This window comes from Entelurus aequoreus, linkage group LG22 (assembly GCF_033978785.1).
Source record: "Entelurus aequoreus isolate RoL-2023_Sb linkage group LG22, RoL_Eaeq_v1.1, whole genome shotgun sequence".
NCBI lineage: Eukaryota > Metazoa > Chordata > Actinopteri > Syngnathiformes > Syngnathidae > Entelurus > Entelurus aequoreus.
Window position 1 is genome coordinate 36743944 of NC_084752.1, and position 22490 is coordinate 36766433.

Below are 22490 nucleotides of genomic sequence, written 5' to 3' on the forward strand. Positions count from 1 at the left end.
GAGACTGTTTACCACCTGTTTTGGACTTGTGAAAACACTCCATCACTATGGCAGGGCATCTGTCGCTTCATCCTGGACAATATTCTTGACAAATTTGTGCTTTGTTTTAAAGATGTGATATTTGGTTTTACACTATATGAACAAAAATTTGAAAAGGAATTTTACCTTTGCAACCTCATTATACTATTGGCTAAGTTTTATATTCATAAATGTAAGTTTCTCAATACCCGACCTGTCTTTTGTGCCTTTAAAAAAGAATTAGAACTGTACATTAAGACACTCTCTACCTCTAACAACCAAAAAGCTGTGAAAACGATTATGCAGTGTTCCAAATTTAAGTTATTTACTGAAATCGAGTGAGCCTATGGCTTTGCACTTTGTTTATATTATATATGTTTTTTTTTGCATTCTATTTTAGTTACTTTGAATTTATAACCCCCTGGCGCTGCTTTGTATTCTTTGTGTACTGTTTTGTACTACTTTTGTACTTATTTGATTGTTGAAATGTTGAAATTTATTTAAAAAAATTAAATAATAATAACAATAATAATAATTTAAAAATGACAGAAAATGTAGTATCAATCAAATCCTTGAGAATGATTAAAAGTACAAAAGCCCTAAAAAAATATATATATATAATAATAATCATTAAAAAAAAATTTATAGATAGATAGAGCGGATAGTATCAATCTATCTATATATCCATCTATCTATCTATCTATCTATCTATCTATCTATCTATCTATCTATCTATCTATCTATCTATCTATCTATCTATCTATCTATCTATCGATCCACTAAAAGTCACGCATTTCCCGCTTCTTCACCGGAGACAGCGATCACGTGACCGGAAGTGATAGTTGCAAGATGGCGGCGCAAGTGGAGTTGTTGTGCCTGGCGAGTTTCCCACCTGACGTCAGTCCATTGGACGTTCTGCTGTCGAAGTCTCAACTGAGTTCCTTCTTCCACGACGACCAGGACCCCCCGACACTCCTCTTCACCCCGCGGCGGCCCGCCCCGAGCCGCACGCCCGCCATTCTCGTGCGCGTCCAGGCGCTCAGCGAGAAGGAGGCGACGGGCAGCGGGGGAAGCCACGTCCCGCAGGGCCGAGTGAGGCTCTTCGCCAGCGGCTTCTTCTTGCGTCGACACGGCCTCCGGGCGGCGGGGAGTGGCGGTACGGTGAGGCCCGTGGTGCCTGTGAGCATTGACCGTGTGGTACTGGGAGCCCGCAGCAGACCTTGCCTGGACCGGGACAATGTGGTCAGACTCACCGCTAACCTGCTGGAGCTGTGCCGGCCTGGACGCTGTCTGCTGGCCCGGCAAGGAGAGCCGCTGGTCGAGGAGGAGTCAGGACAGGTGAGGCGCCTAGTAGTAGAACTGTATATATTGTAGTAATGTACTACTGTACATATTGTAATGCTATGTGTACGACTGTATAGTATATTGTTGTACTAGTGTACATATTGTAGTACTAGTGGTAATTACTACTGTACATATTGTAATGCTATGTGTACTACTGTACATATTGTAGTGGTATGTGTACTACTGTATGTATTGTAGTAATGTACTACTGTACATATTGCAATGGTATGTGTACTGCTGTACATATTGTAGTACTACTGTACATATTGTAATGCTATGTGTACTACTGTACATATTGTAGCACTAGTGGTAATTACTACTGTACATATTGTAATGATATGTGTACTACTGTACATATTGTAGTGGTATGTGTACTACTGTATGTATTGTAGTAATGTACTACTGTACATATTGTAATGCTATGTGTACTGCTGTACATATTGTAGTACTACTGTACATATTGTAATGCTATGTGTACTACTGTACATATTGTAGTACTAGTGGTAATTACTACTGTACATATTGTAATGCTATGTGTACTACTGTATATATTGTAGTACTACTGCACATATTGTAGTACTAGTGGTAATTACTACTGTACATATTGTAATAGTATGTGTACTACTGTACATATTGTAGTGGTATGTGTACTACTGTACATATTGTAGTACTAGTGGTAATTACTACTGTACATATTGTAATAGTGTGTGTACTACTGTATATATTGTAGTACCCCTGTACATATTGTAATGCTATGTGTACTACTGTACATATTGTAGTACTACTGTACATATTGTAATAGTATGTGTACTACTGTACATATTGTAGTACTACTGTACATATTGTAATAGTTTGTGTACTACTGCAGATATTGTAATAGTATGTGTACTACTGTACATATTGTAATAGAATGTGTACTACTGTATATATTGTAGTGCTACTGTACATATTGTAATAGTATGTGTACTACTGTACATATTGTAATGGTATGTGTACTACTATATATATTATAGTACTACTGTACATATTGTAATAGTATGTGTACTACTGTACATATTGTAATAGAATGTGTACTACTGTATATATTGTAGTGCTACTGTACAAATTGTAATAGTATGTGTACTACTGTACATATTGTAATGGTATGTGTACTACTATATATATTATAGTACTACTGTACATATTGTAATAGTATGTGTACTACTGTACATATTGTAATAGAATGTGTACTACTGTATATATTGTAGTGCTACTGTACATATTGTAATAGTATGTGTACTACTGTATATATTGTAGTGCTACTGTACATATTGTAATAGTATGTGTACTACTGTACATATTGTAATGGTATGTGTACTACTATATATATTGTAGTACTACTGTACATATTGTAATAGTATGTGTACTACTGTACATATTGTAATAGATTGTGTACTACTGTATATATTGTAGTGCTACTGTACATATTGTAATAGTATGTGTACTACTGTACATATTGTAATGGTATGTGTACTACTATATATATTATAGTACTACTGTACATATTGTAATAGTATGTGTACTACTGTACATATTGTAATAGAATGTGTACTACTGTATATATTGTAGTGCTACTGTACATATTGTAATAGTATGTGTACTACTGTACATATTGTAATGGTATGTGTACTACTATATATATTATAGTACTACTGTACATATTGTAATAGTATGTGTACTACTGTACATATTGTAATAGAATGTGTACTACTGTATATATTGTAGTGCTACTGTACATATTGTAATAGTATGTGTACTACTGTACATGTTGTAATGTATGTGTACTACTGTATATATTATAGTACTACTGTACATATTGTAATAGTATGTGCACTACTGTACATATTGCAATGGTATGTGTACTACTGTATATATTGTAGTACTACTGTACATATTGTAATGCTATGTGTACTACTGTACATATTGTAGTACTATTGTTTATGTTTAACACATATAGTTAATATTGTTAATAATTAAAGGTGTTTAATGATAATACAAGAATGTTTAATACATATTCGGCGTGGCGAAGTTGGTAGAGTGGCCGTGCCAGCAATCGGAGGGTTGCTGGTTACTGGGGTTCAATCCCCACCTTCTACCATCCTAGTCACGTCCGTTGTGTCCTTGGGCAAGACACTTCACCCTTGCTCCTGATGGGTGCTGGTTGGCGCCTTGCATGGCAGCTCCCGCCATCAGTGTGTGAATGTGTGTGTGAATGGGTGAATGTGGAAATACTGTCAAAGCGCTTTGAGTGAGTACCTTGAAGGTAGAAAAGCGCTATACAAGTATAACCCATTTATCATTTATAAGTTAAAGGTGTTTAAAGATAATGCAAGCATGTTTAACACATAGTTAATATTGTTAACAAGTTAAAGGTGTTTAATGATGATACAAGCATGTTTAACACATATAGTTAATATTGTTAATAAGTTAAAGGTGTTTAAAGATAATACAAGCATGTTTAACACATATAGTTAATATTGTTAACAAGTTAAAGGTGTTTAAAGATAAATAATACAAGCATGTTTAACACATATAGTTAATATTGTTAATAAGTTAAAGGTGTTTAAAGATAAATAATGCAAGCATGTTTAACACATATAGTTAATATTGTTAACAAGTTAAAGGTGTTTAAAGATAATGCAAGCATGTTTAACACATATAGATTCCTTTCTTTCATGAAGACAAGAATATAAGTTGGTGTATTACCTGATTCTGATGACTTGCATTGATTGGAATCAGACAGTGGTGCTGATAACGTCCGCATTTTTAAAAAGAGGAGAAAAAAAGTCCTCCCTTCTGTCCAATACCACATGAAAGTGGTTGCTTTTTGGCATCTTATTTGTCCAGCTTCCGTACTCGTTTTTATACACTTTACAAGAAATACATTGGCGACAAACTCCGTAGCTTGCCAGCTTGTGCACGCCAGCTTTCTGAGACTCTTATTTTGTTAGCGCAGGCAGGATGAAGCAGAGCTTTTATTGTTCAACTGTGCAGTCGGTCTTTGGAGTTTTGACGACAAGTACAGCGCCAGAGTCTGTTGAAATAAAAAGTGTTTCTCGCCTTCCTGTCGGTAATTTGTTCTTAATAATGAGCTGGCAGCAGCCAGCGTCATCTCAGAAGACCCTCGGGTGCCGTGAATGTCAATCAAGTGACGAAAGTGACGTCATAGTTAAGATTTATGATCGCTCATTTTTAGGACTATTTTTTTAATGCCTGGCTGGCGATCGACTGACACAGTATGTGTACTACTGTACATATTGCAATAGAATGTGTACTACTGTATATATTGTAGTACTACTGTACATATTGCAATAGTATGTGTACTACTGTATAATAGTACTACTGTACATATTGTAATATTATGTGTACTACTGTATATATCGTAGTACTAGTGGTCATTACTACTGTACATATTGTAATAGTATGTGTACTACTGTATGTATTGTAGTACTACTGTACATATTGTAATAGTATGTGTACACACTGTACATATTGTAATGGTATGTGTACTACTGTTTATATTGTAGGACTACTGTACATATTGTAATAGTATGTGCACTACTGTACATATTGTAATGGTATGTGTACTACTGTTTATATTGTAGTACTACTGTACATATTGTAATAGTTTGTGTACTACTGTACATATTGCAATAGTATGTGTACTACTGTATATACTGTAGTACTAGTGGTAATGTACTACTGTACATATTGTAATAGTATGTGTACTACTGTATATATTGAATTCGTAGTAGTATGTGTACTATATAATGTAGTAGTGTGTAATACACCAAGTAGTAGTCCTGCAGTGTGCGTACAAAATAATATAGTAGTACTGCAGTATGTGTACTAAATGTAGTAGTACTGCAGTTTGTGTACTACATCATTTAGTAGTACTTTAGTATATGTATCTCACAATGTAGTATTACTTTAGTATGTGTACTACATAATGTAGTAGTACATCAGTAAGTTTACTACATAATGTAGTAGTACTTTAGTATGTGTACTACATAATGTAGTAGTACTTTAGTATGTGTACTACATCAAGTAGTAGTACTTTAATATGTGTACTACATCAAGTAGTAGTAGTAGTACTTTAGTATGTGTACTACATAATGTAGTAGTACTTTAGTATGTGTACTACATCATGTAGTAGTACTTTAGTATGTGTACTACATGATGATGTAGTAGTACTGTATTGTGTACCATGTACTAGGTGGAGCTGCTGGTGTTGGCCTGCAGTCCAGTCACACAGGGTCGCATCACCGCAGACACCTCCGTGGTTCTGGCGGACTGCCAGGATTGGTGGGACCCGCCCCTTTACGAGGCCCCGCCCCCCAGGAGTCTCCAGCTGTGCGCCTCAGGCTTTGCTCACGATGCCGCTAGCCTGGGAGGGGGCGGGTCTCTCCTGGACAACTCCGGGTCCCGCGGCGTCCTGTTGGAGCAGGAGTGGCGGCTGGACGCCAGCGTGAGGGACGGCGGGCGATGGCTGCGGGCGTACGACGGTCGCCTTGGCGACTTGGACGCCGGCTTGTTTGTCAGCAGACATGTGCTGATCAAGTTAGGACTGTTTGATGGAGAGTGGGTCAGGCTGTGCTTAGCGGGCCGACCCGATAGGTGGCGTGCGGCGGTCGTGACGACACTGGACGCTAGAGACACGCCAGGTGACCATCAGGACGGCAGACACACGCCGGGTGACCATCAGGACGGCAGACACACGCCAGGTGACCATCAGGACATCAAACACACGCCAGGTGACCATCAGGACATCAAACACACGCCAGGTGACCATCAGGACGGCAGACACACGCCAGGTGACCATCAGGACGCCAGACACACGCCAGGTGACCATCAGGACATCAAACACACACCAGGTGACCATCAGGACGCCAGACACACGCCAGGTGACCATCAGGACGCCAGACACACGCCAGGTGACCATCAGGACGCCAGACACACGCCAGGTGACCATCAGGACGCTGTCATCTCGGAAACCTTTTGGTTCAATCTGACTGCAGGAGAAGAGCAGACTGTGAGCTGCTGCCGCCTCACATTGAAGGTACACACACACAATGACTTGAAAGCAGCTGTTACCAACTGTTAGTATGTAGCTGTAATATGTAGCTGTACTATATAGTTGTAGCATGTAGCTGTAGTATGTAGCTGTACTATATACGTAGCTGTAGTATGTAGCTGTAGCATGTAGCTGTAGTATGTAGCTGTAATATGTAGCTGTAATATGTAGCTGTAGTATGTAGCAGTAGCATGTAGCTGTAGTATGGAGCTGTATTATGTAGATGTAGCTGTAGTATGTAGCTGTCGTATGTAGCTGTAGTATGTAGCCGTAGGATGTAGCTGTAATATATAGCTGTAGTATGTAGCTGTAGCATGTAGCTGTAGTATGGAGCTGTATTATGTAGATGTAGCTGTAGCTGTAGTATGTAGCTGTAATATGTAGCTGTAATATGTAGCTGTAGTATGTAGCAGTAGCATGTAGCTGTAGTATGGAGCTGTATTATGTAGATGTAGCTGTAGTATGTAGCTGTCGTATGTAGCTGTAGTATGTAGCCGTAGGATGTAGCTGTAATATATAGCTGTAGTATGTAGCTGTAGCATGTAGCTGTAGTATGGAGCTGTATTATGTAGATGTAGCTGTAGCTGTAGTATGTAGCTGTAATATGTAGCTGTAATATGTAGCTGTAGTATGTAGCAGTAGCATGTAGCTGTAGTATGGAGCTGTATTATGTAGATGTAGCTGTAGTATGTAGCTGTCGTATGTAGCTGTAGTATGTAGCCGTAGGATGTAGCTGTAATATATAGCTGTAGTATGTAGCTGTAGCATGTAGCTGTAGTATGGAGCTGTATTATGTAGATGTAGCTGTAGCGTGTAGCTGTAGTATGTAGCTGTAGTATGTAGCCGTAGCATGTAGCTGTAATATGGAGCTGTAGTATATAGCTGTAGTATGTAGCAGTAGCATGTAGCTGTAGTATGGAGCTGTATTATGTAGATGTAGCTGTAGCGTGTAGCTGTAGTATGTAGCTGTACATGTAGCAATAAATGATAAATGGGTTATACTTGTATAGCGCTTTTCTACCTTCAAGGTACTCAAAGCGCTTTGACAGTATTTCCACATTCACCCATTCACACACACATTCACACACTGATGGAGGGAGCTGCCATGCAAGGCGCTACCAGCACCCATCAGGAACAAGGGTGAAGTGTCTTGCCCAAGGACACAACGGACGTGACTAGGATGGTAGAAGGTGGTGATTGAACCCCAGTAACCAGCAACCCTCCGATTGCTAGCACGGCCACTCTACCAACTTCGCCACGCCCCGTACCGAAACGGTTCAATACAAAACACGTACCGTTACACCCCTAGCAGATACAAATGACACATTCATGTTTTTGTGTAATGATGACAACGTATGCTCACGCGGACGATTGACTAGTTGATGGTGACGGCAAGAACTCTGTCGGGTGTTTTCTTTTCAAATGTTCGTTCATAGCCGTCGTGCTCAACACAGTGTGCATACAACAACATTATTAGGCCGTGTATTGAAATACTTTGACGACTTTTGGCGTGCTTTTTTCCCCCTCGCTCGCATCGTCTGCTTTGCGCTCCGCCATGACGGTAGTGTGACGTAAATATGCGTCGCGTCGACGCACAAAAACGGCGTCGACGTATTTACGTAACCGATGACGTCGACTACGTCGACGCTTTGTTTCAGCCTTAGATAGGCCCCTCCCACCTCCAAAGACATGCACCTGGGAATAGGCCCCTCCCACCTCCAAAGACATGCACTGGGGATAGGTTGATTGTCAACACTAAATGGTCCTTAGTGTGTGAATGTGACTATTGTCTATCTGTGATGAGGTGGACACTTGTCCAGGGTTTACCCCGCCTTCCTTGTCCAGGGTGTACCCCGCCTTCCACCCATGTGCAGCTGGGATATGCTCCAGCACCCCCCGCGACTCCGTAAGGGACAAGCAGTAGAAAATGGATGGATACATCTAGGGCTGCAACAACTAATCGATTAAAATCGATTATTAAAATAGTTGCCGATTAATTTAGTCATCAATTCGTTGGATCTATGCTATGCGCATGCACAGAGGGTTTTTTTTTTTATTTTATTTTTTTTTTTAAATAAACCTTTATTTATAAACTGCAACATGTACAAACAGCTGAGAAACAATAATCAAAATAAGTATGGTGCCAGTATGCTATTTTTTTTTCAATAAAATACTGGATAGGATAGAAATGTAGTTTGTCTCTTTTATCCGATTATTAATCGATTAATCGAAGTAATAATCGGCAGATTAGTCGATTATCAAATTAATCGTTAGTTGCAGCCCTAGATACATCATGATGGGTTCTACATGTAAAGCGACTTTGGGTACTTAGAAAAGCGCTATATAAATCCCAGGTATTATTATTATTATTATCATTAGCACATAGCATTGTGGTCAAGGAGCTGAAGTGACCACAATGCCCCCTGGTGTTGTGGAGGCAGGAACTATTTGACCTCATTCAATCTGCTCTGTCTCAGAGGTGGCGGCGACCACAAGATGGCAGCGCTCCTTCCAATTCTCCCTGTCGCTCGGCCCGGCCGCCATTTGCCAGCGAGCTTCACGTCCGGCCGGTGGCGTCGCCGCTCTCCGGGCCGCCGTGTTGCTATGACGACCTGCTGGCGGCACACTTCAGCAGCAGCAGGTCAGCTGACAGGAAGTTGGGGTAGGTGGGGGGGAGTCAAAGTGCTGATGTCATCAATTCTCCCGCCGCAGGCTGGTCTCGCTAGGAGATGTCCTGGTTGTTCCGTGTCCGGACCTGCTGGACCCTAGCTCGCTCAGGTCAGACACCCTTTTGTTGACCTGCCCTGTTGCCGTGGTAACCTCTACATGCTGACCTTTGATCCGGCTCAGGTGCCCTGCGCTGTTCTTCAAGGTGCAGAAGGTGTGTCCTACTGAGACGGACCACCAAATGGGAGGAGCTTACCTTGCTGATCGAATGCACACCTCTCTCTTCATGGTGACCTTTCACCTTTCAAGTCACTCAAGTCCATGGTAGCTTTGACATCTGACCTCTGAATTGGCTGCAGGGCCCACCGCTCAACAGCATGGTGCCGTGGAGCGCTCCGTGTCCTGCGGGCTTGGACCAGACGCTGGACGCCATCACCCGCGTCCTCCTGCCCCACCGCCACAGGTACCTGTCCTGTTATTGTCGCAGGGTCATGTGATGTGTTAGAGGGCGGGGTCACTTGGTGTGATGTGTGAGGAGGCGGGGTCATGTGATATGTGAGGAGGCGGGGTCACGTGATGTGTGAGAGGGCAGGGTCATGTGATGTGTTAGAGGGCGGGGTCACTTGGTGTGATGTGTGAGGAGGCGGGATAATGTGACGTGTGAGGAGGCGGGGTCATGTGATGTGTTAGAGGGTGGGGTCATGTGATCTGTGAAAAGGCGGGGTCACATCATGCGATGTATGAGAGGGCGAGGTCGTGATATGTGAGAGGGCGGGGTCACTTGGTGTGATGTGTGAGGAGGCAGGGTCACTTGGTGTGATGTGTGAGAGGGCGGAGTCATGTGATGTGTTAGAGGGCGGGGTCACTTGGTGTGATGTGTGAGAGGGCGGAGTCATGTGATGTGTTAGAGGGCGGGGTCACTTGGTGTGATGTGTGAGGAGGCGGAGTCATGTGATGTGTTAGAGGGCGGGGTCACTTGTAAGGCTGAAACGACGCGTCGACGTAGTCGACGTCATCGGTTATGTAAATACGTCGACGCCGTTTTTGTGCGTCGACGCGTCGCATAATTACGTCACACTACCGTCATGGCGGAGCGCAAAGCAGACTGTCCGCGTTAGCAGACTGTCCGCGTTAGCATACGTTGTTATCATTACACAAAAACATGAATGTGTCATTTGTATCTGCTAGGGGTGTAACGTTATGTGTTTTGTATTGAACCGTTTCGGTACGGGGCTTTCGGTTCGGTACGGGGGTGTACCGAACGAGTTTCTAAGCTAAAGCTAACTTTAGCTGCTAAAGTCTTAACAAGTTGCTTTGCTCCTTCTGCGACTGCCTCTGTCTCAGCACGCAGCATTGTCCCACCCATACAACCATCTGATTGGTACACACGCAGCATTGTCCCACCCATACAACCATCTGATTGGTACACACGCAGCATTGTCCCACCCATACAACCATCTGATTGGTACACACGCAGCATTGTCCCACCCATACAACCATCTGATTGGTACACACGAAGCATTATCAGCCAATCAGCAGTGCGTATTCAGAGCGCATGTAGTCAGCGCTTCAGCGTGGAGCAGATAGGTGTTTAGCAGGTGAGCATCAGGCAGCGGACTCTCCCCAAATGATAATAAACACCTCCCAGTCAACTACTAGTAACATCACTATGAGCCCGTTGACCTTCTAGAAACTTAAACTGCAGCTCAGCTCACTCGCAGTCCTGGCTTGAGGTGAAGGCTAATTACCTCTCAGTTCCAGCCACATCGACCCCTTCTGAGCGCCTATTTTCAGCTGCTGGGAATATTGTAAACAAGAAAAGAAGCAAAGCAAGTAGACATGCTAACCTTTCTTCATTACAACTGTTAGTCACTCACTGGAATGAGTAGAATTGGTTATTGTGTACTGTGTTGGACTGGATGTTTATTTTGCACATTTTAAAAGCAATACTTAATGTTTACAGTGCCCCAGAATATTTAGATTGGCACTTTTTTGTATTGATGTTTATCTTTATTTTTGCACATTTTAGCAAATAAGCAATACTTTCACTTTTGTTGAAATGTTTACACTTTTGTTACAGAATATTTCGTTTTGCACTTTTTTGTATTGGATGTTTATCTTTATTTTTGCACATTTTAAAGCAAAATAAGCAATACTTTTACTTTTGAAATGCTTATACTATTGCAGAATATTAAGATTTGCACTGGATGTTTACTTTTATATTTGCACATTAAAAAGCAAATAAGCTACTTTTAATTTTGTTAAATGTTAAAAGTTTTAAATGTTTACATTGTTACAGAATATTTTGTCATGTTGTTGTCAATGTTGACTGAGTGGCCATACTTTTTTTTTTTGTAAATAAAAGCCATGCCTTTTGAAAAAACTGGCCTACTTTTATTTTTTCATCTTCATTTTAAATAAAATAAAATAAAAAATAATCGGTAAAAGGAAAAATAATCTATAGATGAATCGAAAAAATAATCTATAGATTAACCGATTAATCGAAAAAAATAATCTATAGATTAATCGATAGAAAAATAATCGTTAGCTGCAGCCTTAGTCACTTGGTGTGATGTGTGAGGAGGCGGGGTCATGTGATGTGTTTGCTGCAGTGCTCTGCCGGCCTGCACGCTCCTTCTCCACGGCCCGGCAGGAAGTGGTAAAGTGAGGGCGGTCAGCGCGGCGACCTCCAGGCTCCACCTCCACCTGCTCAAGGCAAGATTTATACCACCGTCTCAGCTCGCCAAGGTGGCCGCTGGCCGTGCACTAATGGCGTGTGACCTTCATGCAGGTGGACTGTGTGAGCGTGTGCAGCGACACGCCCGCCGCCCTCGAGGTCAAACTGATGTCGCTCTTCCAGCGGGCGGATGGCGTGCGGCCCTGTGTCCTCCTGCTCAAGAACTTGCAGCTCCTCCTGCCGCCTCAAGGGGGCGCCCAACAGGACGGCCGGGTGCAGGCGGCGCTGCTCCGCATGCTGAAGAGCACCGCCCATGGGTAACTGCTAGTTAACTTCTTCACCTAACTCTGTGTTTGTTTGTCATTTGTGTGTGTTTTATTTGTAATGTGTGTTTATTTGTCATGTGTGTGTGTTTTATTTGTAATGTGTGTTTTTATTTGTAATGTGTGTTTATTTGTCATGTGTGTGTGTTTTATTTGTGATGTGTGTTTTTATTTGTATTGTGTGTTTATTTATTTGTCATGTGTGTGTTTATTTGTAATGTGTGTTATTATTTATTTGTCATGTGTGTGTTTATTTGTAATGTGTGTTATTATTTATTTGTCATGTGTGTGTTTATTTGTAATGTGTGTTTTTATTCATCATTAGTGTGTTTATTTGTGTGTATATATACCGGTGTGTGTGTGTGTGTGTGTGTATATATATATATATATACCACCCCCAGCAAGCCTTTTGAATATCTCCCTAATTCTGAGGTCTCAAGGTTGGCAATAATGAGCTAATGTCTCATTTGTGGTGACATCATCAACATGAGGGTGCTCCCCCTCTGGCTAACATATGTAATAACAAGTGTGTGTAAACATTAGAAGTGCTCCCCCTCAGGCCAGCATATGTAATAACAAGTGTGTGTGAACATTAGAAGTGCTCCCCCTCTGGTCAACATATGAAATAAGTGTGTGTAAACATTAGAAGTGCTCCCCCTCTGGTCAACATATGTAATAACAAGTGTGTGTAAACATTAGAAGTGCTCCCCCTCTGGTCAACATATGAAATAACAAGTGTGTAAACATTAGAAGTGCTCCCCCTCTGGTCAACATATGTAATAACAAGTGTGTGTAAACATTAGAAGTGCTCCCCCTCTGGTCAACGTATGTAATAAGTGTGTGTAAACATTAGAAGTGCTCCCCCTCTGGTCAACATATGTAATAACAAGTGTGTAAACATTAGAAGTGCTCCCCCTCTGGTCAACATATGTAATAACAAGTGTGTGTAAACATTAGAAGTGCTCCCCTTCTGGTCAACATATGTAATAACAAGTTTGTGTAAACATTAGAAGTGCTCCCCCTCTGGCCAACATATGTAAGAACAAGTGTGTAAACATTAGAAGTGCTCCCCCTCTGGTCAACATATGTAATAACAAGTGTGTGTAAACATTAGAAGTGCTCCCCCTCTGGCCACAGTTAATAAAATGAATATATATATATATAGAGACATACTGTATTAACTTGAAGTAAATAATCAAAATTAAAAACCAATTACAAACAAAAAATGATGAAGCTTACCTTTTGTATTTTTGCATAGGTTGTATATGAGATGAATGTTGTAGATACACATCTTTAGAAGGGTGGTCCTAAGAGGTCAGATGTGTGTGTGTGTGTGTGTGTGTCTTCAGAGTGTCAGTGGTGGCCACGGTAGTGAGACGTCAGGAGTTGTCTGCAGGCGTCATGGCGGCCTTTGTCCACCAGGTGGCCATGGAGAGCCCCAGTGAGGAGCAGCGTGTGTCCATGCTGACCTCACTAAGTCAAGACCTGGGACTGGCCAGGGATGTCAGCCTGGAGAGAGTGGCCCAAGTCACCGCTGTAGGTCACGGCATCTTTCTAACTCCAAACACAACTCCCAACAAACGTGTCCGCAGGGCTGGACTCTGGGGGACTTGAGTGCCCTGTTGGCGGAGGCGGGCAGAGCGGCCTGCAGGCGACTTGTCCTCACCTGGTTAGACTTCCTGATCATCAGGTCCAGTGCGTCTTCTGGTGTCCTTCTTCACGTGTCTCCTGTAGTCCAGGGCGGCGGGAAGAGGACTTGTGCTCCAGCGGCGTGACCATCCAAAACCAGGACGTCCTTTCGGCACTGCGCACCTTGCAGGATGTGCGCTCTGACGCTGTGGGCGCCCCCAAGGTGAGTCCCTGGACACCAGACCCTAGACTCTGCTGACAGTCGTGTCCACAGATTCCTGACGTGCGCTGGGAAGACGTGGGCGGCCTCCAGCAGGTCAAGAAGGACATCTTGGACACCGTCCAACTGCCTCTACTACGTCCGGAGCTCTCCTCCCTCAACCTGAACCGGACCGGAATTCTCCTCTACGGTCCGCCGGGCACCGGAAAAACTCTGCTGGCCAAGGCTGTGGCCACCGAGTGCTCCATGACGTTCCTCAGGTGGGAACCTTGTCTTGCTAACACTAGCAGGTAGCATCGCTAATCGTTCCTCAGGTGGGAACCTTGTCTTGCTAACACTAGCAGGTAGCATCGCTAATCGTTCCTCAGGTGGGAACCTTGTCTTGCTAACACTAGCAGGTAGCATCGCTAATCGTTCCTCAGGTGTGAACCTTGTCTTGCTAACACTAGCAGGTAGCATCGCTAATCGTTCCTCAGGTGTGAACCTTGTCTTGCTAACACTAGCAGGTAGCATCGCTAATCGTTCCTCAGGTGTGAACCTTGTCTTGCTAACACTAGCAGGTAGCATCGCTAATCGTTCCTCAGGTGTGAACCTTGTCTTGCTAACACTAGCAGGTAGCATCACTAATCGTTCCTCAGGTGGGAACCTTGTCTTGCTAACACTAGCAGGTAGCATCGCTAATCGTTCCTCAGGTGTGAACCTTGTCTTGCTAACACTAGCAGGTAGCATCGCTAATCGTTCCTCAGGTGGGAACCTTGTCTTGCTAACACTAGCAGGTAGCATCGCTAATTGTTCCTCAGGTGTGAACCTTGTCTTGCTAACACTAGCAGGTAGCATCGCTAATTGTTCCTCAGGTGTGAACCTTGTCTTGCTAACACTAGCAGGTAGCATCGCTAATCATTCCTCAGGTGGGAACCTTGTCTTGCTAACACTAGCAGGTAGCATCGCTAATCGTTCCTCAGGTGTGAACCTTGTCTTGCTAACACTAGCAGGTAGCATCGCTAATCGTTCCTCAGGCGTGAACCTTGTCTTGCTAACACTAGCAGGTAGCATCGCTAATCGTTCCTCAGGTGGGAACCTTGTCTTGCTAACACTAGCAGGTAGCATCGCTAATCGTTCCTCAGGTGTGAACCTTGTCTTGCTAACGCTTGGCTAATAACGTGTTCAGTGTGAAAGGTCCAGAACTTCTCAACGCGTACGTGGGCCAGAGCGAGGAGAACATCAGGACAGGTGAGAAGACCACGGAGCCAGACACCTGTTGGCCCCTCCCTGCCTGCTTCAGCGTGCGTGTCTTTGCAGTGTTCCACAGAGCGCGCTCGGCGGCGCCCTGCGTGGTCTTCTTTGACGAGCTGGACTCTCTGGCCCCCAGCAGGGGGCGCCAAGGGGACAGTGGCGGGGTGATGGACAGGTGAGAGAAGGTGCAGGACAGGTGAGAGAAGGTGTGCTGGCTAACGTGGGCCTTGAATGGTCAGGGTGGTTTCTCAGCTGCTGGCGGAGATGGACGCTCTGCCCTGGTCCGCACGGGTCTTTGTGATCGGCGCCACCAACCGACCCGACCTGCTGGACCCCTCGCTGCTGCGGCCCGGGAGGTCAGAGGTCACGCCAAGAGGTGGTGGTTGAGCAGGAGTGACCGTGTGCTCTCTCTTCAGGTTGGACAAGCTGGTCTATGTGGGGATGAACCAGGACCGGAGTTCTCAGCTTCAGGTTCTCCAGGCCATCCTCAGAAAGTGAGCACTGCTCCCCCTGCTGGTGGATGCTGCCACTGCACCTTTCACCTCCTCTGTCATCACAGCTTCCGTTTGGACCCGGCTGTGGACCTGCTGCAGGTGCTGGACCGCTGCCCTGCCCTCATGAGCGGCGCCGACCTCTACGCTCTGTGTTCGGACGCCATGACGGCCGCCATCAAGAGCAGGATCTCCCTGGTCCAGCAGGGTGCGTCCAAGGCCCTGGAGGTCTCCCACTTTCTTCATGTGCTCTTCTTGTGTCCATCAGGTCTCCAGTCCCAGGATTCGCCCCTCCGCCTCTCCATGGACCACTTTGCAGCCGCGCTGGACGCCTTCTGTGCCTCGGTTTCCCAGCAGGAAGTGCTGAGGTACAAACACCTTCAACGTGTGCTGACCTCAGTCGCTACACAACATGGCACCTGACCACATGTGTGTGTATATATATATATATATATATATATATATATATATATATATATATATATATATATATATATATATATATATATATATATATATATATATATATATATATACTATATATATATATATATATATAAACAACAACACAGGATATGTGTCCTGTGAAAAACAGTCCAAGCGAAACTCTAATGACTAAAGTTCCTTGGGTGAATAATGTAAACTCACTACACCGGTATGTTTTAGTGCTTTCATGGTGAGTTTGCTGACAGATATAAGTAAGAACTTTACACTACTTTATGTGATGTAGGGATCTATTTTATGCACAGTTATACTACAGGAGATCTATGACTTGCGCATGTGTGTGATCTGTATCATTCCACCAAGAGCAGGTGCTGTAAGTGTTCCATGAAGTCCAGTAAACAAGTTAACAGAAACCGATCTTCCTCGTTTTCTTAATTTCACATGGTGTCAGAAGTCAACAATGGCGAGATTCCATCCTGGACTGGACTCTCACACTATTAACCAGATCCACTATGGACTGGACTCTCACACTATCAACTAGATCCACTATGGACTGGACTCACACTATTAACTAGATCCACTATGGACTGGACTCTCACTATTATGTTAGATCCACTATGGACTGGACTCTCACAATATTATGTTAGATCCACTATGGACTGGACTCTCACTATTATGTTAGATACACTATGGACTGGACTCTCACTATTATGTTAGATACACTATGGACTGGACTCTCACACTATCAACTAGATCCACTATGGACTGGACTCTCACTATTATGTTAGATCCACTATGGACTAGACTCACAATATTATGTTAGATCCACTATGGACTGGACTCTCACACTATTAACTAGATCCACTATGGACTGGACTCTCACACTATTAACTAGATCCACTATGGACTGGACTCTCACACTATTAACTAGATCCACAATGGACTGGACTCTCACACTATTAACTAGATCCACTATCGACTATACAATGGACTGGACTCTCGCACTATTAACTAGATCCACTATCGACTATCTGCAGCAACTCCACTGTTCCCTGTTCTGCAGCAACTCCACTGTTCCCTGTTCTGCAGCAACTCCACTTCTCACTGTTCTGCAGCAACTCCACTGTTCCTTGTTCTGCAGCAACTCCACTGTTCCCTATTCTGCTGCAACTCCACTGTTCCCTGTTCTGCAGCTACTCCACTGTTCCATGTTCTTCAGCAACTCCACTGTTCCCTGTTCTGCAGCAACTCCACTATTCCCTGTTCTGCAGCAACTCCACTGTTCCTTGTTCTGCAGCAACTCCACTGTTCCCTGTTCTGCAGCAACTCCACTGTTCCCTGTTCTTCAGCAACTCCACTGTTCCCTGTTCTGCAGCAACTCCACTGTTCCCTGTTCTGCAGCAACTCCACTGTTCCCTGTTCTTCAGCAACTCCACTGTTCCCTGTTCTGCAGCAACTCCACTGTTCCCTGTTCTGCAGCAACTCCACTGTTCCCTGTTCTTCAGCAACTCCACTGTTCATTGTTCTGCAGCAACTCCACTGTTCCCTGTTCTGCAGCAATTCCAATGTTCCCTGTTCTGCAGCAACTCCACTGTTCCCTGTTCTGCAGCAACTCCAATGTTCCCTGTTCTGCAGCAACTCCACTGTTCCCTGTTCTTCAGCAACTCCACTGTTCCCTGTTCTGCAGCAACTCCACTGTTCCCTGTTCTGCAGCAACTCCACTGTTCCCTGTTCTGCAGCAACTCCACTGTTCCCTGTTCTGCAGCAACTCCACTGTTCCCTGTTCTTCAGCAACTCCACTGTTCCCTGTTCTTCAGCAACTCCACTGTTCCCTGTTCTGCAGCAACTCCACTGTTCCCTGTTCTGCAGCAACTCCACTGTTCCCTGTTCTTCAGCAACTCCACTGTTCCCTGTTCTGCAGCAACTCCGCTGTTCCCTGTTCTGCAGCAACTCCGCTGTTCCCTGTTCTGCAGCAACTCCGCTGTTCCCCAGCAACTCCGCTGTTCCCTGTTCTGCAGCAACTCCACTGTTCCCTGTTCTGCAGCAACTCCACTGTTCCCTGTTCTGCAGCAACTCCACTGTTCCCTGTTCTGCAGCAACTCCACTGTTCCCTGTTCTTCAGCAACTCCACTGTTCCCTGTTCTTCAGCAACTCCACTGTTCCCTGTTCTGCAGCAACTCCACTGTTCCCTGTTCTGCAGCAACTCCACTGTTCCCTGTTCTGCAGCAACTCCACTGTTCCCTGTTCTTCAGCAACTCCACTGTTCCTTGTTCTGCAGCAACTCCACTGTTCCCTGTTCTGCAGCAACTCCAATGTTCCCTGTTCTGCAGCAACTCCAATGTTCCCTGTTCTGCAGCAACTCCACTGTTCCCTGTTCTTCAGCAACTCCACTGTTCCCTGTTCTGCAGCAACTCCACTGTTCCCTGTTCTTCAGCAACTCCACTGTTCCCTGTTTTGCAGCAACTCCACTGTTCCCTGTTCTGCAGCAACTCCACTGTTCCCTGTTCTTCAGCAACTCCACTGTTCCTTGTTCTGCAGCAACTCCACTGTTCCCTGTTCTGCAGCAACTCCAATGTTCCCTGTTCTGCAGCAACTCCACTGTTCCCTGTTCTGCAGCAACTCCACTGTTCCCTGTTCTTCAGCAACTCCACTGTTCCTTGTTCTGCAGCAACTCCACTGTTCCCTGTTCTTCAGCAACTCCACTGTTCCTTGTTCTGCAGCAACTCCACTGTTCCTTGTTCTGCAGCAACTCCACTGTTCCCTGTTCTGCAGCAACTCCAATGTTCCCTGTTCTGCAGCAACTCCACTGTTCCCTGTTCTGCAGCAACTCCACTGTTCCCTGTTCTGCAGCAACTCCACTGTTCCCTGTTCTGCAGCAACTCCACTGTTCCCTGTTCTTCAGCAACTCCACTGTTCCCTGTTCTGCAGCAACTCCACTGTTCCCTGTTCTGCAGCAACTCCACTGTTCCCTGTTCTGCAGCCACTCCACTGTTCCCTGTTCTTCAGCAACTCCACTGTTCCCTGTTCTGCAGCAACTCCAATGTTCCCTGTTCTGCAGCAACTCCACTGTTCCCTGTTCTGCAGCAACTCCACTGTTCCCTGTTCTGCAGCAACTCCACTGTTCCCTGTTCTTCAGCAACTCCACTGTTCCCTGTTCTGCAGCAACTCCAATGTTCCCTGTTCTGCAGCAACTCCACTGTTCCCTGTTCTGCAGCAACTCCACTGTTCCTTGTTCTGCAGCAACTCCACTGTTCCTTGTTCTGCAGCAACTCCACTGTTCCCTGTTCTGCAGCAACTCCAATGTTCCCTGTTCTGCAGCAACTCCACTGTTCCCTGTTCTTCAGCAACTCCACTGTTCCCTGTTCTGCAGCAACTCCACTGTTCCCTGTTCTGCAGCAACTCCACTGTTCCCTGTTCTGCAGCAACTCCACTGTTCCCTGTTCTGCAGCAACTCCACTGTTCCCTGTTCTGCAGCAACTCCACTGTTCCCTGTTCTTCAGCAACTCCACTGTTCCCTGTTCTGCAGCAACTCCAATGTTCCCTGTTCTGCAGCAACTCCACTGTTCCCTGTTCTGCAGCAACTCCACTGTTCCCTGTTCTTCAGCAACTCCACTGTTCCCTGTTCTGCAGCAACTCCAATGTTCCCTGTTCTGCAGCAACTCCACTGTTCCCTGTTCTGCAGCAACTCCACTGTTCCCTGTTCTGCAGCAACTCCACTGTTCCCTGTTCTGCAGCAACTCCACTGTTCCCTGTTCTGCAGCAACTCCAATGTTCCCTGTTCTGCAGCAACTCCACTGTTCCCTGTTCTTCAGCAACTCCACTGTTCCCTGTTCTTCAGCAACTCCACTGTTCCCTGTTCTTCAGCAACTCCGCTGTTCCCTGTTCTTCAGCAACTCCGCTGTTCCCTGTTCTGCAGCAACTCCGCTGTTCCCTGTTCTTCAGCAACTCCGCTGTTCCCTGTTCTTCAGCAACTCCACTGTTCCCTGTTCTGCAGCAACTCCACTGTTCCCTGTTCTTCAGCAACTCCATTGTTCCCTGTTCTGCAGCAACTCCAATGTTCCCTGTTCTGCAGCAACTCCACTGTTCTCTGTTCTGCAGCAACTCCACTGTTCCCTGTTCTGCAGCAACTCCACTGTTCCCTGTTCTGCAGCAACTCCAATGTTCCCTGTTCTGCAGCAACTCCACTGTTCCCTGTTCTGCAGCAACTCCACTGTTCCCTGTTCTGCAGCAACTCCACTGTTCCCTGTTCTGCAGCAACTCCACTGTTCCCTGTTCTGCAGCAACTCCACTGTTCCCTGTTCTGCAGCAACTCCACTGTTCCCTGTTCTGCAGCAACTCCACTGTTCCCTGTTCTTCAGCAACTCCGCTGTTCCCTGTTCTGCAGCAACTCCGCTGTTCCCTGTTCTGCAGCAACTCCGCTGTTCCCTGTTCTGCAGCAACTCCACTGTTCCCTGTTCTGCAGCAACTCCACTGTTCCTTGTTCTGCAGCAACTCCACTGTTCCCTGTTCTGCAGCAACTCCGCTGTTCCCTGTTCTGCAGCAACTCCACTGGCCACCCATCAAACACCGTATCCACTTTCAAATAATTCTCCTCACTTTCAAAGCTATCCATAACCTCTCTCCATCATATCTCTCTGACCTGCTCCATCCATCGTACTGTCCGTTACTTAAAGTGTACACCACTTTCAACCATCTCACTGTCCCTTATTTATAGTGTCCACCACTTTCAGACGCTCATCTTTGGAAGTCTTTACCACCAGACCTTCGTAACTTAGACTCAATATCCCTCTTCAAATCAAGACTCAAAACACACCTATTCCTGACTGCTTATTCATTGTAAATCTGATCGATCTTTGTTGTTGTTGTTGTTTTTATCCAATTGATTTTATTGTTTTGATTTTGCACGGTGTCCTTGAGTGCCCAGAAAGGCGCCTTATAGGTAAAATGTTTTATTATTATTATTGTCAATCTAAAATGTGATTAATCATCATTAATCTAAGATGTGAATAATCTAAAATGTGATTAATCCTCATTAATCTAAAATGTGATTAATCATCATTAATCTAAAATGTGATTAATCATCATTATCTAAAATGTGATTAATCATCATTAATCTAAGATGTGATTAATCATCATTAATCTAAGATGTGTTTCATCATCATTAATCTAAAATGTGATTAATGATCATTAATCTAAAATGTGATAAAGTTTATCATCAATCTAAAATTGGATTAATCATAATTAATCTAAAATGTGATTAATCATCATTAATCTAAGATGTGACTAATCATCAATCTAAAATGTGATTCATCATTAATCTAAGATGTGTTTAATCATCAATCTAAAACGTGATTAATCCTCATTAATCTACGATGTAATTCATCATCATTAATCTAAAATGTGATTAATCATCATTAATCTAAAATGTGATTAATCATAATTAATCTAAGATGTGATTAATCATAATTAATCTAAGATGTGATTAATCATCATTTAATCATCAATCTAAAATGTGATTAATCGTTCATCTAAAATGTGATAAATCATCATTAATCTAAAATGTGATTAATCATCATTAATCTAAAATGTGATTATCATCATTAATCTAAGATGTTTAATCATCAATCTGAAATGTGATTAATCATTAATCGAAAATGTGATAAATCATCATTAATCTAAAATGTGATAAATCATCATTAATCTAAAATGTGATTAATCATCATTAATCTAAAATGTGATTAATCATCATTAATCTAAAATGTGATTAATCATCATTAATCTAAGATGTGATTAATCATCATTAATCTAAAATGTGATTAATCATCATTAATCTAAGATGTGTCTAATCATCAATCTAAAATGTGATTAATCATTAATCTAAAATGTGATTAGTCATTAATCTAAAATGTGATAAATCATCATTAATCTAAAATGTGATTAATCATCATTAATCTAAAATGTGATTAATCATCATTAATCTTAAGATGTGTCTAATCATCAATCTAAAATGTGATTAATCATTAATCTAAAATGTGATAAATCATCATTAATCTAAAATGTGATTAATCATCATTAATCTTAAGATGTGTCTAATCATCAATCTAAAATGTGATTAATCATTAATCTAAAATGTGATAAATCATCATTAATCTAAGATGTGTTTAATCATCAATCTAAAATGTGATAAATCATCATTAATCCAAAATCTGATTAATCATCATTAACCCAAAATCTGATTAATCATCATTAATCTAAGATGTGATTAATCTAAGATCATTTGACAGGCCTATATAAATACAAACAACATTTGGTATTAGCTGTCGCAGGGGGC

The 22490-nt window shown here is 43.5% G+C and overlaps 1 protein-coding gene across 3 annotated transcripts; it reads left to right on the top strand.

Moving 5' to 3' along the window:
• The first annotated feature begins 841 nt into the window (after positions 1 to 841).
• pex6 (peroxisomal biogenesis factor 6) lies at positions 842 to 16169 on the top strand. 3 transcript variants are annotated; one of them, XM_062032698.1, is made up of 18 exons: positions 842 to 1356; positions 5618 to 6460; positions 8953 to 9116; positions 9188 to 9253; positions 9326 to 9431; positions 9502 to 9605; positions 11755 to 11857; positions 11934 to 12136; positions 13492 to 13678; positions 13735 to 13811; positions 13877 to 13994; positions 14046 to 14251; positions 15160 to 15221; positions 15291 to 15399; positions 15464 to 15580; positions 15641 to 15718; positions 15784 to 15923; positions 15984 to 16169. In XM_062032698.1, exons 1-18 carry the CDS (start codon positions 868 to 870, stop codon positions 16136 to 16138), a joined length of 3327 nt encoding a protein of 1108 aa, XP_061888682.1. In that variant the 5' UTR covers positions 842 to 867; the 3' UTR covers positions 16139 to 16169. The 3 variants fall into 3 exon arrangements, with proteins under 3 accessions (XP_061888682.1, XP_061888683.1, XP_061888680.1); XM_062032699.1 differs by having other exon boundaries at positions 5618 to 6275; positions 6336 to 6460; positions 15784 to 16169; XM_062032696.1 differs by having other exon boundaries at positions 15784 to 16169.
• The last annotated feature ends 6321 nt before the right edge of the window (positions 16170 to 22490 follow it).